At 43.2% G+C, this 25,453-nt stretch overlaps 1 protein-coding gene across 1 annotated transcript in view; it reads left to right on the plus strand.

Annotated features, from left to right (window-relative positions):
* The window catches only part of LOC115088099 (adhesion G-protein coupled receptor F1-like), a 206,144-nt gene that overhangs the window by 176,391 nt on the left and 4,300 nt on the right, over window positions 1-25,453 (plus strand). Inside the window, exons 12-14 of the mRNA XM_029596054.1 lie at window positions 12,631-12,672; window positions 12,771-12,830; window positions 24,794-24,860. Coding sequence (XP_029451914.1) covers window positions 12,631-12,672; window positions 12,771-12,830; window positions 24,794-24,860 — 169 coding nt within the window. The remainder of the gene's footprint in view (window positions 1-12,630; window positions 12,673-12,770; window positions 12,831-24,793; window positions 24,861-25,453) is intronic.

Consider the following 25,453-nt stretch of genomic DNA (forward strand, 5'->3'; position numbering starts at 1 on the left):
ATAGTGCTATACCAGGGTACAAATCATATTGCAATGATAAAGAGGAGTAACTTGTTGGCGGGGATGGCATAGAGTCCAACAGGATAAGGATCCTGCAAGAGACTAAGGGGTAGATTTTACAAATTTGCGCGAGCGCGTACTTTTGTTCGCCCACCAGGCGCGAACAAACGTACGCTGGATTTTATAAGATACGTGCATAGCTGCGCGTATCTTATAAAATCCAGGGTCGGCGCACGCAAGGGGGTGCACATTTGTGCAACTTGCGTGCGCCAAGCCCGGCGCGCGCTGCCTGTTTCCTCCAAGGCTGCTCTGAAATCGGAGCGGCCTCGGAGGGAACTTTCCTTCACCCTCCCCCCACCTTCCCCTCTCTTCCCCTACCTAACCCAACCCCCCGGCCCTTTGTTGGCCCTTTGTTGGCGCCGGTCCGGAGGCCTCGACCACGCCCCCGGGCCGGCGCCATGCCCCCGGTCCCGCCCCGAACCACCCCCTGACCCCGGACATGCCCTCGGACATGCCCCCTCCCCACCCCTTTTACAAAGCCCCAGGACTTACGCACATCCCGGGGCTGTGCGCGCGCTCGCGGCCTATGCAAAATAGGCGCGCCGGCACGTGAGTGCCCCGCGCGCATAAATCCGGCCGGATTTACGCGCGCAGGGCTTTTAAAATCTGGCCCTAAATGAACAATTGAATCTTTATGGGTAGAAATCACTTGTGTGTTGGGGAAGAGTATAGCGATAGGAGTACACTACCATCCACTTGGCCAAAATGATGAGACGGACAGTGAAATGCTAAGTCAAATTAGGAAAGCTAACCAAATTGGTCGTGCAGTAATAATAGGATATTTCAATTATCGACCCAGTAAGAAAAGATAATTGGCTAAAAATGAAATACTCTCCTAAAAAAATATCATTAATGCAAAAAGGTAAGTATATAATCAATTTCAAAGCAATCCTAATACAAGGTGTTGGTAACTGGCACAAGTCAGCGTGAATCCGGTAGTGGTCCGCAGAGCGGGGTAGCACGGAAAGTACTTGCTTCTTAGTAGACCTTGTGCATTGTAGCTCCAGTAGTGGTCTGCAGCGTGGAGTAGGCTGGAGGTAGGGGTTGGCAACTGGCACAAGACAGTGTGAATCCGGTAGTGGTCTGCAGAGCTGGGTAACACGGAAAGTACTTGCTTCTTAGTAGAGCTTGTGCATTGTAGCTCCGGTAGTGGTCCGCAGCACGGGGTAGGCCAGAGGTAGGTGTTGGCAAGTGGCACAAGACAGCGTGAATCAGGTAGTGGTCCGCAGAGCAAGGTAACCCAAGGATCCACACAGCAAGACAGAAGCGGTAATGTAGAGTAGGTCTTGTACTCACTTTGCAGTAGAGAATTCGTAGTAGCAGCAGCGGAGACCCGAAGCAGAAGTGAAGGGACGTCCGAGAAGCTGCGGGAGGAACTCACTTAGCTGGTGAAGGTGAGACAGGCAGATAAGGCTCTCTGAGGAGTGGATAGCCCTGAGTGCAGCAAGGCCCCCGAGGAGCGGGTACCTGAGTCACTCAGTCTGGAACGCAGGAACAGCGATGTGAAGCGTCTCAGAGTAAAGAAATTAAGCATGAATGAATTCTTGCTAACTCATAGGTAAGAAAGTCCGGTAGGTTTAAATACACGTAGGCAGTGATGTCATGTGGAGGGGACGCCCCGAGGTTCCCGCCATGACATGCATAAGAAGGAGGCAGGCGCGCGCGTGCCCTAGTTCATACCAGATTCAAGATGGCGACTGGGATCGCCCTCGCCATCCCGGGAATGCCAGGGAGGTCAGCGTGCAGAGGCAGAGGCGGCCATCTTAGCTAGAATCGGAGCTACTGGGCAAAATGAGGTGAGCAGCAAAGGTTGCAGCCATCTGCGACTGACGGGCACAACATAGTGGAGTGCCTTAGGAATCTGTACTAGGACCAGTGCTTTTTAATATATTTATAAATGATATATGGCGAATAAAATGGTGGATGTCATAATGCCTCTGTATCGCTCCACGGTGAGACCTTGAATACTGTGTGTATCTCAAAAAATATATAGCTGCACTGAAGAAAGTACAGATAAGGGTGACCAAAATGATAAAAGAGATGGAATGACTCCCCTATGAGGAAAAACTAAAGAGGTTAGGGCTGTTAGGGCTGGAGAAGAGATGGCTGAGGGGAATACGATAGAGGTCTACAAAATCATAAAAGACTTGAATGGGTAAATGTGAATCAGTTATTTATTCTTTCGGTTAATACTAGGGTGCACTCCATCAAGTTCGCAAGTAGCTCATTTAAAACAAATCATAGAAAATGTTTTTTCACTCAACGCAGAATTAAGCTCTGGAATTCATTGTTAGAGGATGTGGTTATGGCAGCTAGTGTAGCTGGGTTTAGAAACGGTTTGTATAAGTTCCTAGAGCAGAACTCCATAAACTGCTTTTAATCAATAAGGATTAGTAGCTTGGGATCTATTCATTTAATGTTTGGGAACTTGCCAGATACTTGTAACTTCGTTGGCCACTACTGGGCACAGGATACTGGGCTTGATAGACCCTTGGTCTGGCCCAGTATGGCATATCTTATGCTCTTATTTTCTTAAGTATCATTTTTGTGTGGCTGAATATTCAGACAGAGTTAGCTGGTAAAAGTTAATCAGTTAAAGTTAACAGGTCAATTTTGTATGCTCTTCTGCTGCTAAATATCGATTCCCAAGTAAAGGAGCTCTTGGTGTTCCCAATCCTACCTCCCCCCTCCAAAATGTAGTCTAAATTTTGATTGGCAGCTCACCCACCTGTTGATGTCTAAATGAGCAGGGATCCAATACCCCAATCATCTCTGGGCCCTGTCTCTTCCCTCCATCTATCCTTTCTGAGGTTTTCCAAAAATGTTAGGGCTAGGAGAGAGTTCTCCTGCCTTGCTGCTGCTGCAAAGATCAAAAGTGCATCAATATGACATGCAGAGCAAAGAAGTCATAGAAATAATATGATGCCGTTTTGGAACTCTGGATGTTATGGTGTGGGTGAAGGCAGAGGCAATTTATTCTGGATGTAATGGGGGGGTGGGGTGGGGGGTTGGTGGGATGGGATGGGATGGGATCGCAACAACAGATCCCCTTGCAATCAGCACCCAGGGGGTAAGGTGCCAATCAGAGCCCACAGCTGGCCTGGCATTACCCACAGAAAGTTAACTCTACAGTTTAATTATACCTCCCGAGGTGCAGTTAAGTTTTAGCATTGCTAATGGGTTAAAGCAATTCATGTTTAAAATAATTTGTGCTAATCCATATTAATTATTCATGAGCTGTTTAGCATGCATTTACATGCTCCAGAGCTCATTATAATTCTTTTGTGTTGGGCTGCATTACGTCCACATTAATGTTGATGCAGATTAACATGCTAAAGTGTATTAGCTATTTCAAGAATTTAACTTGCATTTGGCATGATTAATGCACATTATTAAATGCTTGCATTAGTGTTAATGAACCTTAGTACACAGATACCAGGAAGGGTAATTTTCAAAGTGACTTCTGCAGGTAAAGAAAATTGTATGACCAATGCATGTGTAAAATTAAGTGCACACAGGGAGTGGAGTCTGGGTGGGGTTGGCGGTTATGTGTATACTTTTTTGTTTTAAGAAGTATGCATGTAAATTCTCTTGGCAGAACTATGCTTTCCAAATAGCATGTGTAATTGTGTGTGCATTAGAGATGTGAATCGTGTCCTCGATCGTCTTAATGATCGATTTCGGCTGGGAGGGGGAGGGAATCGTATTGTTGCCGTTTGGGTGTTTAAAATATCGTGAAAATCGTTAAAATCGTAAGCCGGCACACTAAAACCCCCTAAAACCCACCCCCGACCCATTAAATTAAATCCCCCACCCCAAATGCCTTAATACTTCATCAACTTTGGGAGGGAAGTACTTACTTGCCCTAAACCAATGGCAGGAAAACCGGCACACTAAAACCCCCTAAAACCCACCCCCGACCCTTTAAATTAAATCCCCCACCCTCCCGAACCCCCCCCCAAATGCCTTAAATTACCTGGGGGTCCAGCGGCGGTCCGGAACGGGCTCCTGCAATTGAATTGTGTTCTCTTCAGCCGGCGCCATTTTGCAAAATGGCGGCCGCAAAATGGTGGCGGCCATAGACCAACACGATTCGACTGCAGGAGGTCGTTCCGGATCCCCGCTGGACTTTTGGCAAGTCTTGTGGGGGTCAGGAGGCCCCCCCAAGCTGGCCAAAAGTCCCTGGGGGTCCAGCGGGGGTCCGGAAAACGATCTCCTGCCACGAATCGTTTTCCGTACGGAAAATGGCGCCGGCAGGAGTTCGACTGCAGGAGGTCATTCAGCGCTAATCCACCCCCAATGCAATAGGGGATTAGCGCCTATTTAATGCGCATTGGACGCAGAGTGAATGGGATAGCGCTCCTCACATGCAAATGCATGTGAATGAGGCTATTACTCATTCACTCCAATGCAAAAAAATAAATGTGTGTCTCAGACGCACATTTATCGCTCAGCTATTAACGCCTGCTTTTCTGTACTTCTTTTAAAAGTTTAAAAAAAACCAAAAAGCTCAGCTGGCCGCATTGAAGACCGACGCCGATATGCTCGGCGTCGGTTTTCATAACCGTCCGGCTGCGTTATGAAAACCGACACCGATAAACTTGAAGTCGATTTTCATAACTGGCGGACTGCAGTTTGAAAACCGACACCAAGTTTATCGGCGTCTGTGTTCATAACCGGCAGAACGCCGTTAACCGCGAGGTCACGTTAGCAAAGAGGCTCTAAGTTCGTGCAAGCGACCCTTGTGCCTCCTTGCTAATGCGACCCCCCTAATTACAATATAGCATGGCGCCCCCCTTGCGGGTGCCATGCGCACATTAAGAAATTGGGTGCTGACTTTTCAGCGCCCGCTTTCCGCGCTTTTTTTTTTTTTTTTTTTGCATCGGCCCCTATGTGTTTAAGAGCCACCGCTGGACTCTCTTGTAGCTTGCAAGGTGCTAAGAGCAGAGCCCAGGTGCTAGCCTGGATCTGAGCATCAGGCATTGGTGACTTTTTTTGTGGCACACATAATCAGGTCTGACGGCACACTGGCTGGGATGCATTACCTTACACACAAAAGTCTGCAGCATGTTTTGCACAGGTATTTCCTTGTGCAGTGCCTTTGGCATCTTTTTTCTGTCTCAGAAACTGCAGGACAAAAATGCCTTAGGGCAGTGTTCCCAAACCTCTCCTGGTGGATCTCTAGCCAACCGGGTTTCCAGGATACCTGCAATCAATACGCATGAGATAAATCTGCATGCAATGGAGGCAGTGTATTCAAATCCATATTCCTTGCAGATATCCTGAAAACCTAACCAGCTAGGACAGGTTTGGGAACCTCTGGCTTAGGAATAATGTGCTATTTTAAAATTCTGTAAGCAAACTGACTTTTGGACCAATTGTGCCCAATCCTTAAATTGGCCTCTGTAGGCACTGCTGATATTACAGAAAAAAAAAAAAATCCCAAGAATTAAAATTCAGAGATAATAGAAGAACATATTTGAAAAAAAAATCAAGGGTTTAGGATACCAAACAACAAATGATGGCTGGATTTTTGAGGGATGTGGAACTAGATCAGTGATGGCGAACTCCAGTCCTCGAGTACCACAAACAGGCCAGGTTTTAAGGACATCCAAAATGAATATGCATGAGATAGATTTGCATACTATGGAGGCATTGCATGCAAATCTCTGTCATGCATATTCATTGTGGATATCCTGAAAACCTGGCCTGTTTGTGGCACTCAAGGTCTGGAGTTCGCCCTCACTAAACTAGATATTCTTTAGGGGGAAATCGTTACCAACTAGGGAAATATTGCCTAAAACTTATTACATGTAATTTGCCAAGCAGATCATGATTCCCTTTATTAAAAACAATCAAAAAGTAAAAAATAGGTTTGTAGCCCTGGAGCACTCTATGTTTTTGTATACTGGAACCTACTAATGTATATACGCAGTTCGCAAACATAATTCAGTAATTTGAATAGGTAGTGGACCAAGAGACCAGGCTATAGGATTAGTATAGACAGGCTTTGGAACACCTATTGCCAATCAGATTACTTGGTTTCCTTTAATTATACAAATATTTAATCAAAATACTTCCTTCTCGCAGTGCAAAATGTTTTGTAAAAGTAATTGTTTACTGGGCGTCTCACTTCCCTCGTTTACGAGCTGCGACATTTCCCAGTGGCTCCAACTGAATTACAAGGCCCATTGTTTTGATTTCATTCCTTGACCCCAGAGACCTCACTCCTTTGTTAGCAATGAGATGGACATAAAGAAATTCTGACTCCTGATACCAAATGTTTAAATATCTTCCAGTTACCTAAACTTATCCTACACTTTAATTAAACATAGCTTTTAAATCTTAGTCATGGTAGTTCAGAAATCACTCACATTCATTTTTATAAACCTAAAATTAATCCACTTGAATTCCTATTTGGCTGCCTAAAGCCTTTAAGTACAGCACTTACCCTGCTTTAATGAATTTCCTGCTGTGCTATAAAAATACAGTTCCCATTTTGATGAAAAGTGGAAAAATAACAGAAAATTATAGACAAAAAATATTACTTTATTCTGTGTGTTAAAGCAAACTCACAAAATGCCAGATTGACTCCCTAATGAGCACTCCCCTCAGGGACTGTAGTGACAAAAATAAAAAAGAAAACACAGAACAAAGCAGTGTGGCTTAACTAAATTTTAAAATAGAGAAATGTAGAGGTTCAAGCTAAAAAAAAACAACATATGGGAAAAACAAAAGAAAAAAAACTTTAAAAATGAATACAGAAAGAACCGGATCTATAACTGATGAGTCTGATTTATCAAAGGTCTTCCAATAGCCAGGGCTTCATTTGTGGGGTAACAGCTCAGAAAGTGATTCCCATATTTCTTTTCAGGCTTTAGAGGCAGAGCAGCAGGGGTAGTTATCTCCAGCCCCTCCCCTCCAGGCAGCCTGCTGGGAAGGGGAGAGGAGGGGGTGAAACTGGAGCAGCCATTCTGCATCCTAATCCAGCCTCCTCACCTGTTCTACAGGGAACAGGATAGGAGGAGGTGATTCTGAAGCAAAGACTGCAGAGCAAAGGGCAGACACAAAGGGGCCAATGCAATACCATGCGCTCAGCGGCCGTTTTCATTACTGGCAGACAGGCTGGTTATGAAAACCGAGGCTGAGTTTACCGGCGTCGGTCTTCATAACTGGCCGCCGCGGCGGGACGTGTTAGCAAGGAGGCGCTAAAGGCGACCCTAGCGCCTCCTTCCTAGCGCGACCCCCTAATTTACATATTGCATCGGCCCCAAAAGGAGGTTGAATTAAAGCAAGTTTGAAACATGCGAGCAGTAGTGCCAGTTGTCAAGGCTTCAACCCTGGCTTTGAAGATAGGCCCTGTTGCTCACAAGTTTCAAACTTGTGCTTATTCATCATTCCCTTTTCGTATGTTTTCCAGGGCTTAATTTCCGTCAGAACAGCATTCTGTCATCTTTCTTCTGGGACCTGGGGAACTGGAGCAGAGCCAGTAGTGTAAATCCATTCTGGCTCCAAGGACATGGGGCAGAGCCAGTGGCAGCACAGGTCATTTATCCCCCCCCCCCCGTTTCAGAAGGAACAGGGCAGAGACTGTTGGATCTGCTTAGTCTGAGATGGGGGCAGCAATATGACCTTGATCTTTGTGTGATTTGCCAGCACAACTGAGGAGACTGTGAGGGAGAAAGGGCCAAGGTAAAAAAAAAACCCCAAAAAACAAGGGATGAATGTCTGTCAGCCCCACTGCTTCTGCCACTACTGGGTGGGTTGGCTTCCTGCTTATCGTGCTGGATCTCACTGCCTCTGCTGCTAGTGACCAGACTGGGGGAGGGGAAAGGGACAAATGAGACTGAGGGGATGTGTGTAGGGAGGAGAGTGAGCGAAGGGATCAGAGGGAAGGGGAAAAGGGTAATCGTGGAGGGAGGGAGGGGAAAAGTGAATAAGGGATCAGAGGGCGAGAAGGGCAGGGAAGTGAGTGAGGGGAGGTGGGAGGGAAAAGCAGTGATTGAAGGAATCTGAAGGGCTGCGGATTGTGTGGGGGAGAGAGTGAGAGGATCATAAGTATTGTGTGGTGTGAGTGAGAGAATCAGAGGGACTGTGAAGTGCACATGAGATGATCACAGTGGGAGGCAGTCTGTGAGAAAGGTGATTGGAGGGAGGCAGGGAAAGAACAAGTGAGGGGAGGGGAGAAAAAAGAGATTGAGTGAGGAGAACACACGGCACTGGCCCCCTTCCTTCCACCCTTGAGGAGGCAAAGATCAGACTATGCTTTTGAATTTCAGGTCCCCTACCACCATCCGAGGAGATTGAGGAGAGGGGACCATGCACACTAGTTTGCTCCTATCCCCCCCAAGAGCCAACTGAATCTAGCTTGAAGAGGAAGCCTGTGCCTTACTGACTGTGGAGGGAGAGGGGAGCGGGTGTGTATGTTTGGGAGAGAAAGTTTGGGAGAGAAAGTTCAATAACTCCTAGGATGTATCTTCTTATACATTGGATTACACGCTGCAGAACAGCTATAGAACTGAATGAAGAATGACAGAGGATTATTATTATGATTATTGTAATTAGGTTGTGTAGGGAACATTTTTTTGTTTTGTTTTTCATTTGTTTTCATGTTTGTTTTCTCATTTTGTTACATTTTTTGGGGTAGATTTTATAAAAGTACGCCCGCGCGTACTTTTGTTCGTGCACCAGGCGCAAACAAAAGTATGCCGGATTTTAATAGATACGCGCGTAGCTGCGTGTATCTTTTAAAATCCGGGGTCGGCGCGCACAAGGATGCGCAAAATCGGCAGCCTGCGCGTGCCGAGCCGCGCAGCCTGTCTCCGTCCCCTCCGAGGCCGCTCCGAAATCGGAGCGGCCTCGGAGGGAACTTTCCTTCCACCCCCCCCCCCCCGCACCTTCCCCTCCCTTCCCCTAACTAACCTGCCCCCCGGCCCTAACTAATTCCCCCCCCACCTTTATCGCGAAATTAACGCCTGCCCAAGGCAGGCGTAACTTGCGCACGCCGGGCCAGCTGTCGGCACGCCATGGCCCGGTCTGGGGGCTGGTCCGGAGGCCGCCCCGGAACGCCCCCGATGACGCGCCGGCCGTGACACGCCCCCCGACATGCCCCCCTCCCCCAGGAAAGCCCCGGGACTTACGCGCGTCCCGGGCCTTTGCGCCGAGCCTATGCAACATAGGCTTGGTGCGCACAGGGGGAGCTTGGGGCAGGTTTTCGGGGGGTACGCGCGTAACTTACGCGCGTACCCCTTTGAAAATCTGCCCCTTTGTGTTTTAGCACATGCTAAAACAAAGTTTTGTTGTGTTTTTTGAGTCATTTTCAATTCAAAATGGCATAAAATTAAACAAATGTTATTTCCTTTTTTTTCAAACAACAGCACATCCCTAATTACTATGCCAGTATTAGCCAAATACAGATTTTTCTACCTGACTGTAACATGCCTTGAACTACCAATGAAAAGGCACGAGGCAAATCTAAATAAATAAATGAGGAAATTAATTTACTACCATAAAGATAGAACGAGATTGAGTGACAGATTCAGAACTAAAATCAGGAACTCTTTTGTCTTGCCTGTCTAATTCTTAATGTATTGGACAGAGATTCCCAATTCCAGTCCAGGAGGCCACAAACACATCTAGTTTCCAGGATAGAGGGCAGTCTCCTTTTGTGGATTAGGAACTCCTTAAAAGATAGAGGGTAGATCTAAATGGTAATTTTTCCAATAGAGAAAGGTGAATAGTGGAGTGCCCCAGGGATCCTGTACTGGGACCACTGCTTTTTAACATATTTACAAATGATCTAGAAATGGGAACAAGGAATGAGGTGATCAAATTTGCCAATGACACAAAATCATTCAAACATGTTAAATCACAAGAGGATTGTAAGAAATTGCAAGAAGACTTTGCAAAACTGGGAAATTGGGCATACAAATCACAAATGAAATTTTAATGTGGACAAGTGGAAAGTGATGCACTTAGGGAAGAGTAACCCAAATTATAGCTACACAATGCAAGGTTCCACATTAGGAGTCCCATTCAGGAAATAGATCTCGGGATCATCATTGATAATACATTGAAATCATCTGCAAACTGTGTAGCAGCAGCCAAGAAAGAAAATAGAATGCTAGAAATTATTAGGAATGAAATGGAGAAAAAAATAGAGATTCTCATAATGTCTCTGTATTGCTCCATGGTATGACCTCATCTTGAGTACTGTTTGCAGTTCTGGTCACCACTTCTCAAAAAAGATATAGCAGATTTAGAAAGGAACAGAGAAGAGTGACCAAAATGATAAAGGGGATGGAAAGATTCCCCTATAAGGAAAGACTACAGACATTAGGACACTTCAGCTTGGAGAAGAGATGGCTGAGGGGAGATATGATAGAAGTCTATAAAATAATAAGTGGAGTGGAATGAGTAAACTTAAATCAATTGTTTACTCTTTCAAAAAGTACAAAACCTATGGGACATACTATGAAGTTACTAGGTTGTTCATTTAAAACTAATAAGAGAAAATAGTTTTTTACTCAACACATAATTAAGCTCTGGAATTCATTGCCAGAGGATGTGGTTTAAACTGTTAGTGTAGCAGCATTTAAAAATGGTTTGGACAATTTCCTGAAAGAAAAGTCCATAAACCATTATTAAGGTGGCGTTGCAGAAATCCATGGAATCTGTCTACTCTTTGGTATCCTGTGACCTCTATTGCCCACTCTTGGAAAAAGGATCATGGGCTTGATAGACCTATGGTCTGACCCAGTATGGCAAAACATATTTTCTTACTGTATGTTCTTAATGATTGCCAAGCTATATAAATTAGCATTGTTCTTAGACCATTTGTATGCAAATACATCTGAAGATTATTCATTGTGGATGTTCTGATAAACAGACCTGTTTGAAGCACCTATTAGGAACTCCTGCTGTAAAATATTCTCCTTTTAGTTTTTACCACTCTCTTTACCGTATTTTATTTCTTTTTATTTATTTATGTATGCTTGATTCCCACTTTTCCTTTTCCCTCAAAGTGGATTGCAAACATAATAAAACATATATACATAAAAACATATGCAATATATATCTTCCCTGTTCTACCCACGATGATCAATCCACCCATCCCACCATCAACATACTGAGGACAATATTCAAAGCCATTTAGCCGAATAACTCACAAGTTATCTGACTAAATGGTTAATTTTGAAGATTCCCCATTTTGTCTGGCAAACTTTTAGCTGAATAAGTCATTATCTGACTAAGATTTGGTTGAATAAGTAAGGAGCATGATGGGGGTGAGCCAAATAACTTATCCGGCTAACTGTGATATTTAGAATTAGCCAAATAAACTATTCGTATCTGAGAGCAGGTCTAAAGATATTCAGGAACTTGTTCCAGGATATATTCAAAAGAATATAACCTTTTAATTAACAAGGCAAGAAAAAAAATAGTAGATATGCTGACCTGGAGGCCCGAATCCATCCCTTCGTCTCAATGGTGCAAACAAGGTGACTGTCATCCCTAATAGCAGTCCCTGCACAAACCCCCTCAAGGTATTAAAAAAACAATGAACATCTTAGCTGTCGCACCCTTTTTCCAGTTCTGATTTGCCTCTAAAAGAAGCTCTAACCTTTTCCTTCACATCCAACTGAACCTTAACCCTTCCATCCTGCCGGTACCTTAAAACTATAAGATCTTCATCCTAGATTGTGATAGCAGCCCACTGTGTTTCAGGCCTAGTGCTTCTAGCCTAGGTCCTTTAACAATCTTAGAAACGTCAAGCCCATGTTGCGATAGGCCACTACCGTGATCTGGACTGAAGATCTTACAATTGTAAGGTACCAGCAGGCTGAAAGGGCTAGGGTTGGGATAGTGGAGTGGAGGGGTGTGGTGGGGGTAGGAAAGGCAAGAATAGGACTGCTTTTAAAGACAAATTGTTACTAGCATTAGGGCAGCATTTGGGGGAAGGTGGTGGTTAAACATATTGTTTTTTAAATACCTGACGGGGTTTGGGGATGAGGAAGAGCTGGGGATGGCAGGCTCCTTGTTTGAACTAATGAGTGGGGGAGGAGGCATGGATTCAGGCCTCCAGGCCTGCACATCAATTTTTTTTTCTCAGGCCATCAGGAGGCCAGATAACTTTATACCTAACTTGTGATATTCAAAAGATAGCCGGTTAAATGAGAAGTTATTTGGATAAAGATAACCAGATAACTTTAATCAGGGATGTTCAGTGCAAAGTTTATCCTGCTGAATATCCTGGATAACTTATCTGGCTAAATCTAGCTAGATAAATTATCCATTCTACATGTTTTTGAATAATGGCCTCATTTTTTTTTCCCAACTTCATCCCCTCAAAGGAAGTCAAATATTAATACCAACTCTTTCCTCTTAAATTAATTGCTTCCAGAAGCCAGCATATACAGTATAACCACGACTTCATTAACTTCTGTAAAACCAGACAATCATTTTTATTCTGATATTCTAAGGAATATGGCCCAAATGCTTTGTAACTAAAACTTAAAGAGAATTTACCTTAATATCAAAATATATATTTAAATGTTTACTCTTCTTTTTCAGGGATTTTTTATTTTGTTATGTGGAACTCTTTGGGACAGTAAGGTATGTATTTTTGTTTCTATAGTAGTGGATAATTCAAAGATATGTTTGCGCATAGATTATTTACAATTCCTCTTTTTATCTCTGTCTTGTAAATGTAGGTGCTGGAAGCATTACTATACAAGTTCTCTTTTTCCAGATGGTCATCACAACAAACAAAGGTGATGCTTTTCTAAAAATATTTAGATCTACTAATTGATTTTTTAAAATACAAAGAACTCACCCTTCAGTTTCATTGTATATATCACTAAAGAAGAGATCTTCAATGGATTTATACTCTAATACCTCTCTGACATCCCTCAACTGCTTTATCCTGTTGCAGCTTTTAATTATATCATCTTTTTTGTGATAGCAGTAAAAAAAAAATCTGTTAGATAATTAATCTTTGTTTAACAGGGCTTCATTTTCAGTCCAGATATAGGCAAATAGACTGAAGAGCATAGTATGAAAAGGCACTATATTACCTCCCAGCCATGTGTCTTATTCACAAGTATCCTTGGGATTCAGTCCACTGCAGAGGATAGTACATATCACTCTTGTTCTAATTCATATCTGAGAAACAATGTTTACAAAAATCTTTTGAAAGAAAAAATATCACCATATTTCAGCACATGCTGCAGAGATTCACAAGAATCCTTCTGAGTTTGCTCATGAAATGTAGTATGCCAGCCTTAATGAAAAGTGAGATAGTGGCCTAGTGATTTGAGTAGTGAGCTGAGAACCAGGGAAAGCAGGGAGCAACGATAGGGTGGATCAACTTGGTCGGTGGAGGGTGGGTGAAGCTTTATGTTAGAGATGGCATAGAGTCTAACAGAATAAAGATCCTGCAGGAGACTAAATGCACCGTAGTATCTTTATGGGTGGAAATTTCATGTGTGATGGGGAAGAGTATAGCAGTGAGGGTATCTCTCTGTCCACCTGGCTAAAATGAACATACGGACAATAAAATGCTAACAGAAATTAGGGAAGCTAACAAATTTGAAAGCACAGAAAAGATTTCAATTATCCCAATATTGATTGGGTAAATGTCACATCAGGACATGCTAGAGAGGTAAAGTTTATAGATGCTATAGGAGCAGCTGGTCTGGGAACCGATGAGAGAGTGAGCCATTTTAGATGTAATTAGTGGAATGCATGATTTGGTGCAAGACATAATGGTAGTGGGGCCACTTGGCAACAGTGATCATAATGTGATCTAATTTGACTTAATGACCGGAGGGAAAACATTAAGTAAATCTACTACTCTAGCATTTAATTTTCAAAAGGGAGACTTTGATAAAATGAGGAAAATAGATAAAAAAAGAAAGATGCAGCTACAAAGCTTAAGAATTTACATCAGGCATAGACATCATTTAAAAATGCCATCTTGGAAGCACAGACCAGATGTATTCCATGCATTAGAAAAAGTGGAAGGAAGCCAAACAACTGCTGGCATGGTTAAAAGGTGAGGTGAATGTTGTGTCTTTGGTCCCTTAGACTGGATCAAGATTGACTCTACCTGTGGGGAGGAGCCTCGCAGGTTCTCACTGTCAGGAGGTGGACCCTGAGGAGGCAGAGACCAAGTAGAGGTTTCACCTTTACCAGCCCTCATTCCCCTCAGGTTGAGCCTTTGAGTGCTGGGGCCTGCAGGACCTGGGTGAGGGTCTCTGGATGTAGGCAAAGTAGCGGAGTCCAGGGCCAAGCAAAGGCTGAGCTAGGCAGCAGACAGGCAAAACCAGATGTCCAGGCAAGGGTCAAAACCAAATATCTGTCCAAGGGGTAAGCAGGTGAAGAGCAGGACCGGAAGGGGAACAGGCTGGGCTGCAAGGAATGGTCAGGCTGGGCAGATGAGGCAGGTTCAAGCTGGATGGAGAAGGCAGGAACAGGCTGGGCAGATGAAGCAGGTTCAGGCTGGATGGACAAGGCAGGTACAGGCAGGGCAGACAAAGCAGGTTCAGGCTGGATGGATGAGGCAGGTAGAGGCAAGGCAGATGAAGCAGGAAACAATACGCACTATGAGTTGTAGGAAGGCTTGCTACAGAGGTGAGGAAAGGATGTCTGGGAAGCTCTTATATATAGGACCCAAGCTGTTGATGACTTCCTTGGGTACCATGGCCTTAACTCACCATTGGGCACACATGCATCTATGGAGGGCCATGATGATGCAGCAGTCACGGCTGTGTCCTGCTACATGGAGGAGAATAGTGAGACCCAGCATTGGGGGTGAGTAGCACGGCTTGTGGGAGGCCTCTGCGAGCTGCGTAATGCAACAGTGAAAGAGGCTATTTTAGCCAAAAGATTTTCTTTCCAAAACCAGTAAAAGGATCCCACTGAAGAAAATAGGAAAACAGAATAAGCATTTGCAAGTTAGATATAAACATTGTAAGGCAGGCAAAAAGAAAATTTGAAAGGAAGCTAGCTGTAGAGGCAAAAACTCATAATAAAACCTTTTAAAAATATATCCAAAGCAGGAAGCCTGTGAAGGAGTCAGTTTGATCGTAAGATGATTGAGGGGTTAAAAGGGTACTTAGGGAAGACAAGGCCATAGCAAAAAGACTAAATGATTTCTTTGCTTTGGTATTACTGAAAAGGATGTTGAGGAGATACCCATGCCAGAAATGGTATTTAATAGTGATAATTCAGAAGAACTGAAAGAAATTATGGTGAATCTGGATGATGTAATAGGGAGACTGACAAACTGAAAAATAGCAAATCATCTGGACCAGATGGTTTGCATCCCAGAGTTCTAAAGGAATTCAGAAAGGAAATTGCAGATTTATTATTAGTAATTTGCAACCTATCATTAAAAGTGTCTATTGTACCTGAAGACTGGAGGGTGAAGATTATTTTTCAAAAGTGTTCAAGGCGTGATCTGGGAAACTATAGTGAACCTAACTTCAGTGCCGGGTAAAATCAATGGTTAATAAAGGAGCAGTACACTATTGTGGTTTGTGAACTGGTTAAAAGATAGAAAACAAAGAGTAGGGCTAAAGGGTAAATTTTTTCAGTGGCGAAAGGTAAATAGTGACTTGCCCCAGGAATCTGTTCCTGGGGCATGCTTTCTAATATAAATGACCTAAAATGGGATCAAGTGAGGTGAACAAATTTGCCAATAACACAAATTATTCAAAGCTGTTAAATTTCAAGAAGATTATGTGAAATTGCAAGAGGAACTTGCAAAAATGGGAGATTGGGCATGCAAATGGTAAATTAAATTTAATGTGGACAAGTGTACAGTGATGCACTTAGGGGTAGGTTTTAAAAGTTGCACGTGTGCGTCCACGTGTACTCAGATCCCGGTGCATGCACATGGATGCACGGATCCTATCACATGCACTCGCCGGTGTGAGCATGTTATAATATCCGTGGGCCAGGCACATTTGTGGCGACGTGTGCGGGGGGAGTGAATTTTAGCAAATTATGCATGGCGATACAATTGGGCCTCCCCCAGTTCCCTCCCATTCTGCTCCAATTAGAGAACGGACTGGGAGGGAACTTCCCTACTTCCCTGCCTAACCTTTCTTCCCTTTCCCCTTTCCCCTCTTCACTCCTACCCCCACCTATATAAAAGATTTTTTTTAATTTTTTACTTACTGCTCTGTTGGAGCAGAAGCAACTTGTGTGCGCTGGCCAGCTGCCTGCATGCACGTCCCTGGAACAGCGGCTAATGGCCGCTATCCCAGCTGGCCTCCATCCTGCCCTTCCCTGCCCACACCTCGGCCTGGCCTGGGACTTGGGTGCATATTGGCAGTTATGCATGTGGCCGGGTTCCTGTTGAAAATGCAAGCAGCGCGTGCAGGGCCCTGCCTCGCGCATAACTGCAGATATTTGTGCGCGTGGCCCTTTTAAAATCTGGGTTTTAGGGAAGAGTAAATCAAATTATAGCTGCACAATAGAAGGTTCCACATTAGGAGTCACCATTCAGGAAAAGGATCTAGGCATCATCTTTGATGACACATTGAAATCTTCTGTTCAGTGTGCAGCAGTAGGGGCAAGAAAGCAAACAGAATGTTAGGAAAGGAATGGAGAATAAAATAGGGAATATCATAATGTTTCTGTACCACTCCCTGGTGCAACCTCATCTTGAGTATATTGTGTGCAAGGTATAGAAAAGGGTGATCAAAATGATAAAGGGGATGGAATGATTCTTCTATGAGGACAGGAGAAAGAGGTTAGGACTCTTCAGCTTTGAAAAGAGGCGGCTGAGGGGAGATACGATAGAGGTCCTTAAAATAATTTGTGGAGAGGAATGAGTAAACTTGAATTGATTATTTACTCTTTCAAAAAGTACAAAGACTAGGGGACACACAATGAAGTTACTAATGGGTACATTTAAAACTAATGACAACATATTTTTTTTTACTCAATGCATGATTAAGCTTTGGAATTTGTTGCCAAAGAATGTGCTGAAAGCTGTTAGTATAGCTGCGTTTAAAAAAGTTTGGACAAGTTCCTGGAAGAAAAGCCAATATTAAACCAATATTAAACCAATATTAAATTTGAATTACAAAAATCCACTACTTATCCCTGGGATAAATAGCGTGGAATCTATTTACCCTTTGGTCTGACCCAGTATGGCAAATCTTATCTTCTTATGTAGAACTATTCTAAAGAAAAAAAATCACAGAACACATAGAAGGAATGGTTTAATGGGACACAGCCAGCATGGATTTACACAAGGGAAGTCTTGCTTCACCAATTTGCCACATTTTTTGAATGGGCTATAAAGCATGTGAATAATGGTGAGCTAATGGACACATTGCATTTGGATTTTCAGAAGGTGTTTGACAAAGTCCCCCATGAGAGACTCCTGAGAAAAATAAAAAGTCATGGGGAAGGAGGAGATGTCCTTTTGTGGATTGCAAACTGGTTAAAAGATAGGAAATAGAGAATAGGACTAAATGTCCAGTTTTCTCAGTAGTGAAAGGTAAACAGTCAATTGCCTCAGTGATCTGTATTTGGACTGGTGATTTTTAATATATTTATAATTGATCTTAAAAACGTTATGATGAGTGAGGTGATCATAAGAACATAAGAAATTGCCATGCTGGGTCAGACCAAGGGCCCATCAAGCCCAGCATCCTATTTCTAACAGAGGTCAAACCAGCCACAAGAACCTGGCAAGTACCCAAACACTAAGAAGATCCCATGCTACTGATGCAGTGGCTATTCCCTAAGTAAACTTGATTAATAGCAGTTAATGAACTTCTCCAAGAATTTCTCCAAACCTTTTTTGAACTCAGCTACACTAACTGCACTAACCACATCCTCTGGCAACAAATTCCAGAGCTTTATTGTGCATTGAGAGAAAAATAATTTTCTCTGATTAGTCTTAAATGTGCTACTTGCTAACTTCATGGAAAGCCCCCTTGTCCTTCTATTATTTGAAAGTGTAAATAACTGATTCACATCTACTCGTTCATGACCTCTCATGATATTAAAGACCTCTATCATATCCCCCCTCAGCCGTCTCTTCTCCAAACTGAACAGCCCTAACCTCTTCAGCCTTTCCTCATAGGGAGCTGTTCCATCCACTTTATCATTTGGCTGCCCTTCTCTGTACATTCTCCATCGCAACTATATCTTTTTTGAGATGCAGCGACCAGAATTGTACACAGAATTCAAGGTGCGGTCTCACCATGAAGAGATTTAGAGGCATTATGACATTTTCCGTTTTATTAACCATTCCCTTCATAATAATTCCAAACATTCTGTTTCCTTTTTTGACTGCTGCAGCATACTGAGCCGACGATTTTAAAGTATTATCCACTATGATGCCTAGATCTTTTTCCTGGGTGGTAGATCCTAATATGGAACCTAACATCGTGTAACTACAGCAAGGGTTGTTTTTCCCTATATGCAACATCTTGCACTTGTCCACATTAAATTTCATCTGCCATTTGGATGCCCAATCTTCCAGTCTTGCAAGGTCCTCCGGAAATGTATCACAATCCGCTTGTGATTTAACTACTCTGAGTAATTTTGTATCATCCGCAAATTTGGTAACCTCACTCATCGTATTCCTTTCCAAATCATTTATATATATATATTGAAAAGCACTGGTCCAAGTACAGATCCCTGAGGCACTTCACTGTTTACCCTTTTCCACTGAGAAAAGTGACCATTTAATCTTACTCTCTGTTTCCTGTCTTTTAACCAGTTTGTAATCCACAAAAGGACATCACCTCCTATCCCATGACTTTTTAGTTTTCTTAGAAGCCTCTCATGAGGGACTTTGTCAATCACCTTCTGAAAATCCAAATACACTACATCTACTGGTTCACCTTTATCCACATGTTTATTAACCCCTTCAAAAAAATGAAGCAGATTTGTTAGGCAAGTCTTCCCTTGGGTAAATCCATGTTGACTGTGTTCCATTAAACCATGTCTTTCTATATGCTCTACGATTTTGATCTTGAGAATAGTTTCCACTATTTTCCTGGCACAAGTCAGGCTGTTAGACTCCGTAGGCGGAGTTAGCAATCTCTTATACTCCGTAGGCGGAGTTAGCAATCTGATGTATATCTGTTGCAAGGAGTTAGCAACTGTTGTGATATGTTAATAATGAGCTCCTAAGAAGGAGGAGTTATCAATCTGTTATAATCTGTTATGCCGATGGGAGGAGCAAGCAGATGGAAATCTGTACTAGTAAACTGCGGCGTAGCAATCTGTAGGATTAGATATAGTTGTGGGTGGATCCTGGGCCTGTGGCAGATGACCATGCCCTCGGGAGGGTATCCCGAGAGGGACCACCGGCTAGGCTTTAGTATGGAGAGAGACACACATAGTTCTTTTATTAAACAGGGTTTTAGAAATCACCAGAGGTGGCAGTTGGGAGCTGTTATGCCCGGCAGGGCTGTAGTCCCTCAGGTACTGGAACAGCGATCCAGGATTGCTGAGCTGTTGAGAAACTGTAGAACATGAGTAGGCAGAGTAGACAAGGTTCAAGAACAAAACTAGATGACAAAACTCACATAAGATCTCAAGGAAGCTCAGGAGCTGGAAAGGTTTAGGCCCTCGAGGAGCGAGTACCTGGTTCCAGGGAAAGCTCTGAGAGAGCGATGGTAACTCACAATTGTTTGTAGTAGCAATATCTTCCAGGCAGTAGAGAATCTTCAGAGTTTCCAGAAACATGGGCCCTCGAGGAGCAAGTACCGGTTCCTATCTGTAATCTGAAAGGTAAAGAGAGAGCGAGGCCCCCGAGGAGCGGGTACCTCTGGTAAGTCCGAGGAGGCAGAGTAGCTTGGAGGAATTGTAGATGGATCTGTATCCGTATCTTCTCCACTCCTTGCTAACTCAACTCAATAGTGGAAATAGAGACCTTTAAATATTGGAAGCGGATGACGTCATCTCAGGGGGACGCCCCTGAGGTTCACGCCCTTGCTGGTACTTCAGTTAGAGCATGCGGCGCCCTAGGTCTTCAGGCAACCATGACGGATCTGCAATATCGAGCCGGTCCGGGGACGCTGGAGGGAGACAGCATGGAGACGCTGTGGCAGCCAACCGTCCATCAGACCCGGAGGGAGTCGCCACAGAGGTAAAGAGGGCGGAGTGAGGGTATCGAGCAGCGACAGATGCAACACAGGCTCACTGGTCTATAGTTACCAGGATCGCCCCTGGAGCCTTTTTTAAATATTGGGGTTACATTGGCCACCCTCCAGTCTTCAGGTACAATGGATGATTTTAATGATAGGTTACACATTTTAACTAATAGATCAGAAATTTCATTTTTGAGTTCCTTCAGTACCCTAGGATGCATACCATCCAGTCCCAGTGATTTGCTACTCTTTAGTTTGTCAATCTGGCCTACTACATCTTCCAGGTTCACAGTGATTTCATTCAGTTCGTCTGACTCATCACCCCTGAAAACCATCTCTGGAACTGATATCTCCCCATCATCCTCATTAGTAAACACGGAAGCAAAGAATGATTTAGTCTTTCTCCAATGGCCTTATCTTCCCTAAGAGCCCCTTTATCTCCTCGGTCATCTAATGGTCTAACCGCCTCCCTCACAGGTTTCTTGCTTCGGATATATTTTAAAAAGTTTTTATTATGAGTTTTTGCCTCTATGGCCAACTTCATTTCAAATTCTATCTTCGCCTGTCTTATCAATGTTTTACACTTAACTTGACAATGCTTATGTTTTATCCTATTTTCTTCAGATGGATCCTTTTTCCAGTTTTTGAAAGATGTTTTTTTGGTTAAAATAGCCTCTTTCACCTCACCATTTAACCATGATGGTAATCATTTTTCTTTCCTTCCACCTTTCTTAATGTGTGGAATGCATAAGGACTGCGCCTCTAGGATTGTATTTTTAAACAATGTCCATGCCTGTTGAACACTTTTAACCTTTGCAGCTGCATCTTTCAGTTTTTTTCTAACTATTTTCCTCATTTTATCAAAGTTTCCCTTTTGAAAGTTTAGTGTTAGAGCTGCAGATTTACCTATTGTCCCCCTTCCAGTTAATTATTAGTTTAAATTTGATCATGTTATGATCACATAGCCAAGTGGTCCCACCACCGTTACCTCTCTCACCAAAGCCTGTGTTCCACTAAGAATTAAATCTAAAATAGCTCCCTTTCTTGTTGGTTCCTGAACCAATTGCAGATGACACAGATATGCAGATGACACAAAATCATTCCGAGTTGCTAAAACACAAGCAGATTATAAGAAATTTCAGGAGGACTTTGCAAGACTTAGAGACTGCAGACTAGGCATCTAAATGGCAGATGCAATTTAATGTGGACAAATGCAAAATGATACTCATGGGGAAAATGAACCCACACTGAAATTACATGATGTTAGATTCCATATTAGGAGTTATCACCCAGGAAAAGGATCTGGGCCTCATCGTGGACAATACTTTGAAATTCTTGGCTCAAAAAAGCAAACAGAATGTTAGGAATTATTAGGAAAGGAATGGAGAATAAATCGGAAAATGTCATAATGCTAAGCCTTTGTTATTGGGTTTGCACTGGTTGCCTGTGAATATGCATTGCAAATTTAAAGTATTATTACTTGAATTCAAGATGTTGTGTGAGCCTTCTCCCCCTCATTTGCGAGGGAAACTAAAATGGTATGAGGCAAGTAGGAATTTACAATCTGTAAAGAAACACATTCTACAGTTCACCAATGCAAAGGCCTTTCTCTACAATTGTCCCAGGCATGCAGAATCGTCGCACAAGATCTGAAGGAGACAAAGGGAATACTGAGATTTTGCAAGAAATGAAAAACATTGCTTATAACAAGGGCTTTTTAATACCTAAGTCATAGAATTTGAAGAGGTTGCTTGCAGGCCCCCTGGGAGCAGTTTTATGATTCCTGTATTATTTTATGATGCCATTTAATGATGTATGTTAATTGGTTATTTACTCTTTCGGATAGTAGAAAGACTAGGGGGCACTCCATAAAGTTAGCATGGGGCACATTTAAAACTAATCGGAGAAAGTTCTTTTTTACTCAACGTACAATTAAACTCTGGAATTTGTTGCCAGAGAATGTGGTTAGTGCAGTTAGTATAGCTGTGTTTAAAAAAGGATTGGATAAGTTATTGGAGGAGAAGTCCATTACCTGCTATTAAGTTCACTTAGAGAATAGCCACTGCCATTAGCAATGGTTACATGGAATAGACTTAGTTTTTGGGTACTTGCCAGGTTCTTATGGCCTGGATTGGCCACTGTTGGAAACAGGATGCTGGGCTTGATGGACCCTTGGTCTGACCCAGTATGGTATTTTCTTATGTTCTTATGTTGTAAATTGTTTGGGAAATATTATCAATAAAGCAATTAAGTAATTTCAAATAAATAAATAAATAAATAAATAAATAATATATCTGTATTGTTATATAGTGAGACTGCATGTGATTACTGTCTGCAATTCTGGTCACCACATCTCAAAAAGGATATAGTTGAAGTGGGAAAGGTACAGAGAATGGTGACCAAAATGATAAAGGTGATGGAATGGTTCCCATATGAGGTAAAGCTAAAGAATTTAGGGCTGCTCAACTTGGAGAAGAGATGGCTAAGGGGGAATATGATAGAGGTCTACAAAATCATTAGAGGACTAGAATGGATAAATGTGAATCGGTTATTTTCTCTTTCAAAAAATTTAAAAATTAGGGGAAACTCCATGAAATTAATATGTAGCACATATAAAACAAAATTATTTTTTCGCGCAACATATAAGCTCTGAAATTCATTGCCGGAGGATGAGTTTAAGGTAGGTTCCTGGAGGAGAAGTCCATAAACTGTTATTAACTATGTAGATGTGGGGAAAGCCACTACCTTTCCCTGGCCATTAGCAGCATTAGCTAAAATTATGGAAAAGGTCGTCAACTTTCAGCTCTCTGAATACCTGGAGGACAATGGCATATTACACCCATCCCAATTCGGCTTCCGTAAGTCACTCAATACAGAGAGCCTCTTACTCTCCTTAACTGACACCATACACAAAGGCATGGACCATGGGCAATCCTTTATTCTTGCCCTCCTTGATATCTCTTCTGCCTTCGATACCATTAGCCACAAGATCCTCCATTCTTGCTTATCTGAAATTGGCATTACAGGCTCTGCCTTACTTTGGTTTACCTCCTATCTGAATAACAGAGTCTACACTGTAAAAATGGCAAACTCTGAATCTGCCCACATCCCCCTTAATCAAGGTGTCCCCCAGGGATCCTCTTTATCCTCAACCCTCTTTAACATTTACCTATTGCCCCTCTGTCAGCTCCTCTCCAACCTCAGCCTCAAGTTTTTCCTCTATGCCTACGATGTCCAAATCCTCATCCCTATTCAAGAATCCATCCCCAAATCTCTTAAGTTTTGGGAAAACTGCCTTACCTCCATAAATACTCTCCTCACCAACTTCCACTTGGCTCTAAACACCTAAAAAACTGAACTCCTCATCTCTAGCCACCACAACCACTCACAGCTCACTCTCTGCGACCCCTCCATCCCCGCAGATTCCTTCCCAGTCTGTGCACGAGATCTTGGTTATCACCATAGACAACCAATTAAACTTTAAAAAGCATATTAACACAACCCTAAATGAAGGCTTCTTCAAGCTCGACATACTCAAAAAGCTTAAACCCCTGATCCATGCCCAAGACTTCCGTACAGTCTTACAAGCGACGCTTCTTACTAAAATGGATTACTGCAATTCTTTACCCCTAGGCCTCCCCTACTCTATTAATAAATCCCTAAAAATGTTGCAGAACACAATGGCCAGAATCCTAACTAATACCCTTAAAGCTGACCACATCACCCCCATCCTTAAGGAACTGCATTGGCTCCCCATCTCTGCCTGCATTATACATAAAACCCTCACGATCATTCACAAATCCCTCTACAACCACAATCTCACCTGGCTTGATGATGCCCCACGCTTTCGCCCCTCCAACCGTCCGACTAGAACAGCTCACAAAGCAACTCTCTACACCCCCACACTTAAAATTGCACACCTCACCTCTACTAGGGAGCGAGCCATCTCCATCGCAGGCCCCACTCTCTGGAACACTATGCCCCCAGAGCTCTGATTGGAAGCCTGCACCCAAAAATTCAAAAAAGGGCTAAAGACATGGCTCTTTAAACAAGCATACCCGGACTTAGACCCCTCTTAGTCCCTACCTGCCCATTCTTTTCTCCCCCCCCCCTTCTCTTTGATGCCCTTTGCTCTCCCTCCCCTCCCTGCCCGTTTGCCTTGACCATGTTACTTTGTTTCATTTGTACAACTTGATATAATTCATGTCTGCCTTCATCCCCCCTCCCCACTGTCACCCCGCCATGTTATTATTGTTTCCTCTGATAGTTTGTACATAGTGCTACCTTGTATATAGCAGTGCTTATTACATTTATTGTAAATTTGTATATTATGCGCATTATTAGTTCAACTACCTTTGCTCTTTCACCGCAACGTTCTGTTCATTTGTTAGTTACTTCCTGTCCTTTTTTCACCCTCCCCCATAGTGCATTTTGATTCCTCGCTGCTCCCCTTTCCCTGACCCCTGTTATATTGTATTTTCTCTTCAGTTTTATGTAAACCGATATGATGTACCCTCGAATATCGGTATAAGAAAGCCAATAAATAAATAAATGACCTCAAAATGATTAATACAGGTGTTGCAACTTTCTGTTTTTGTCACTTACAGAATACCTCACAGAATTCCTCAACTGATCCAATGCCGAAAACATTTAACAATATATTTCAGAAAAAAAGTAAGTACACATACATTGACAAGTAAATATTAGGGATGTGAATCGTTTATCTGACAATTGAAAATATCGTCCAATATTTTCAATATTTTCAGATATCGGGGGGTCCCCGATAGCGATAGGAAACCCCACGATTAATTTAGTAGGTTTTCTTATCGTTATGGGGGGTGGGGCGGGAAGAAAGGACACAACCTAAAAACACAACCTGACCCTTTAAAATGAGTTTATTAGTATCCCCCCACCCTCCGGACCCCCCCAAAACATTTTAAATACCTGGTGGTCCAGCGGGGGTCCCGGGAGCATTCTCCCGCGCTCGGGCTGTCGGCTGCCACTAATCAAAATGGCGCCGATGGCCCTTTGCTCTTACCATGTGACCATTGGTCAGCCCCTGTCACATGGTAGGTACACTGGATGGCCCGTGCCATTTTTAAAGATGGCGCTGGCTGTCCATTGCTCCTACCATGTGACAGGGACCGGCCAATGGCATGGATACCCTGTCACATGCTAAGGGCAAAGAGCCATCGGCGCCATTTTGTTTGCTGGCAGCCGACGGCCCGAGCGTGGGAGAATGCTCTTGGGACCCCCGCTGGACCACC

The sequence above is a fragment of the Rhinatrema bivittatum genome, chromosome 3 (genome assembly GCF_901001135.1).
Source record: "Rhinatrema bivittatum chromosome 3, aRhiBiv1.1, whole genome shotgun sequence".
In the NCBI taxonomy this organism is placed as follows: domain Eukaryota; kingdom Metazoa; phylum Chordata; class Amphibia; order Gymnophiona; family Rhinatrematidae; genus Rhinatrema; species Rhinatrema bivittatum.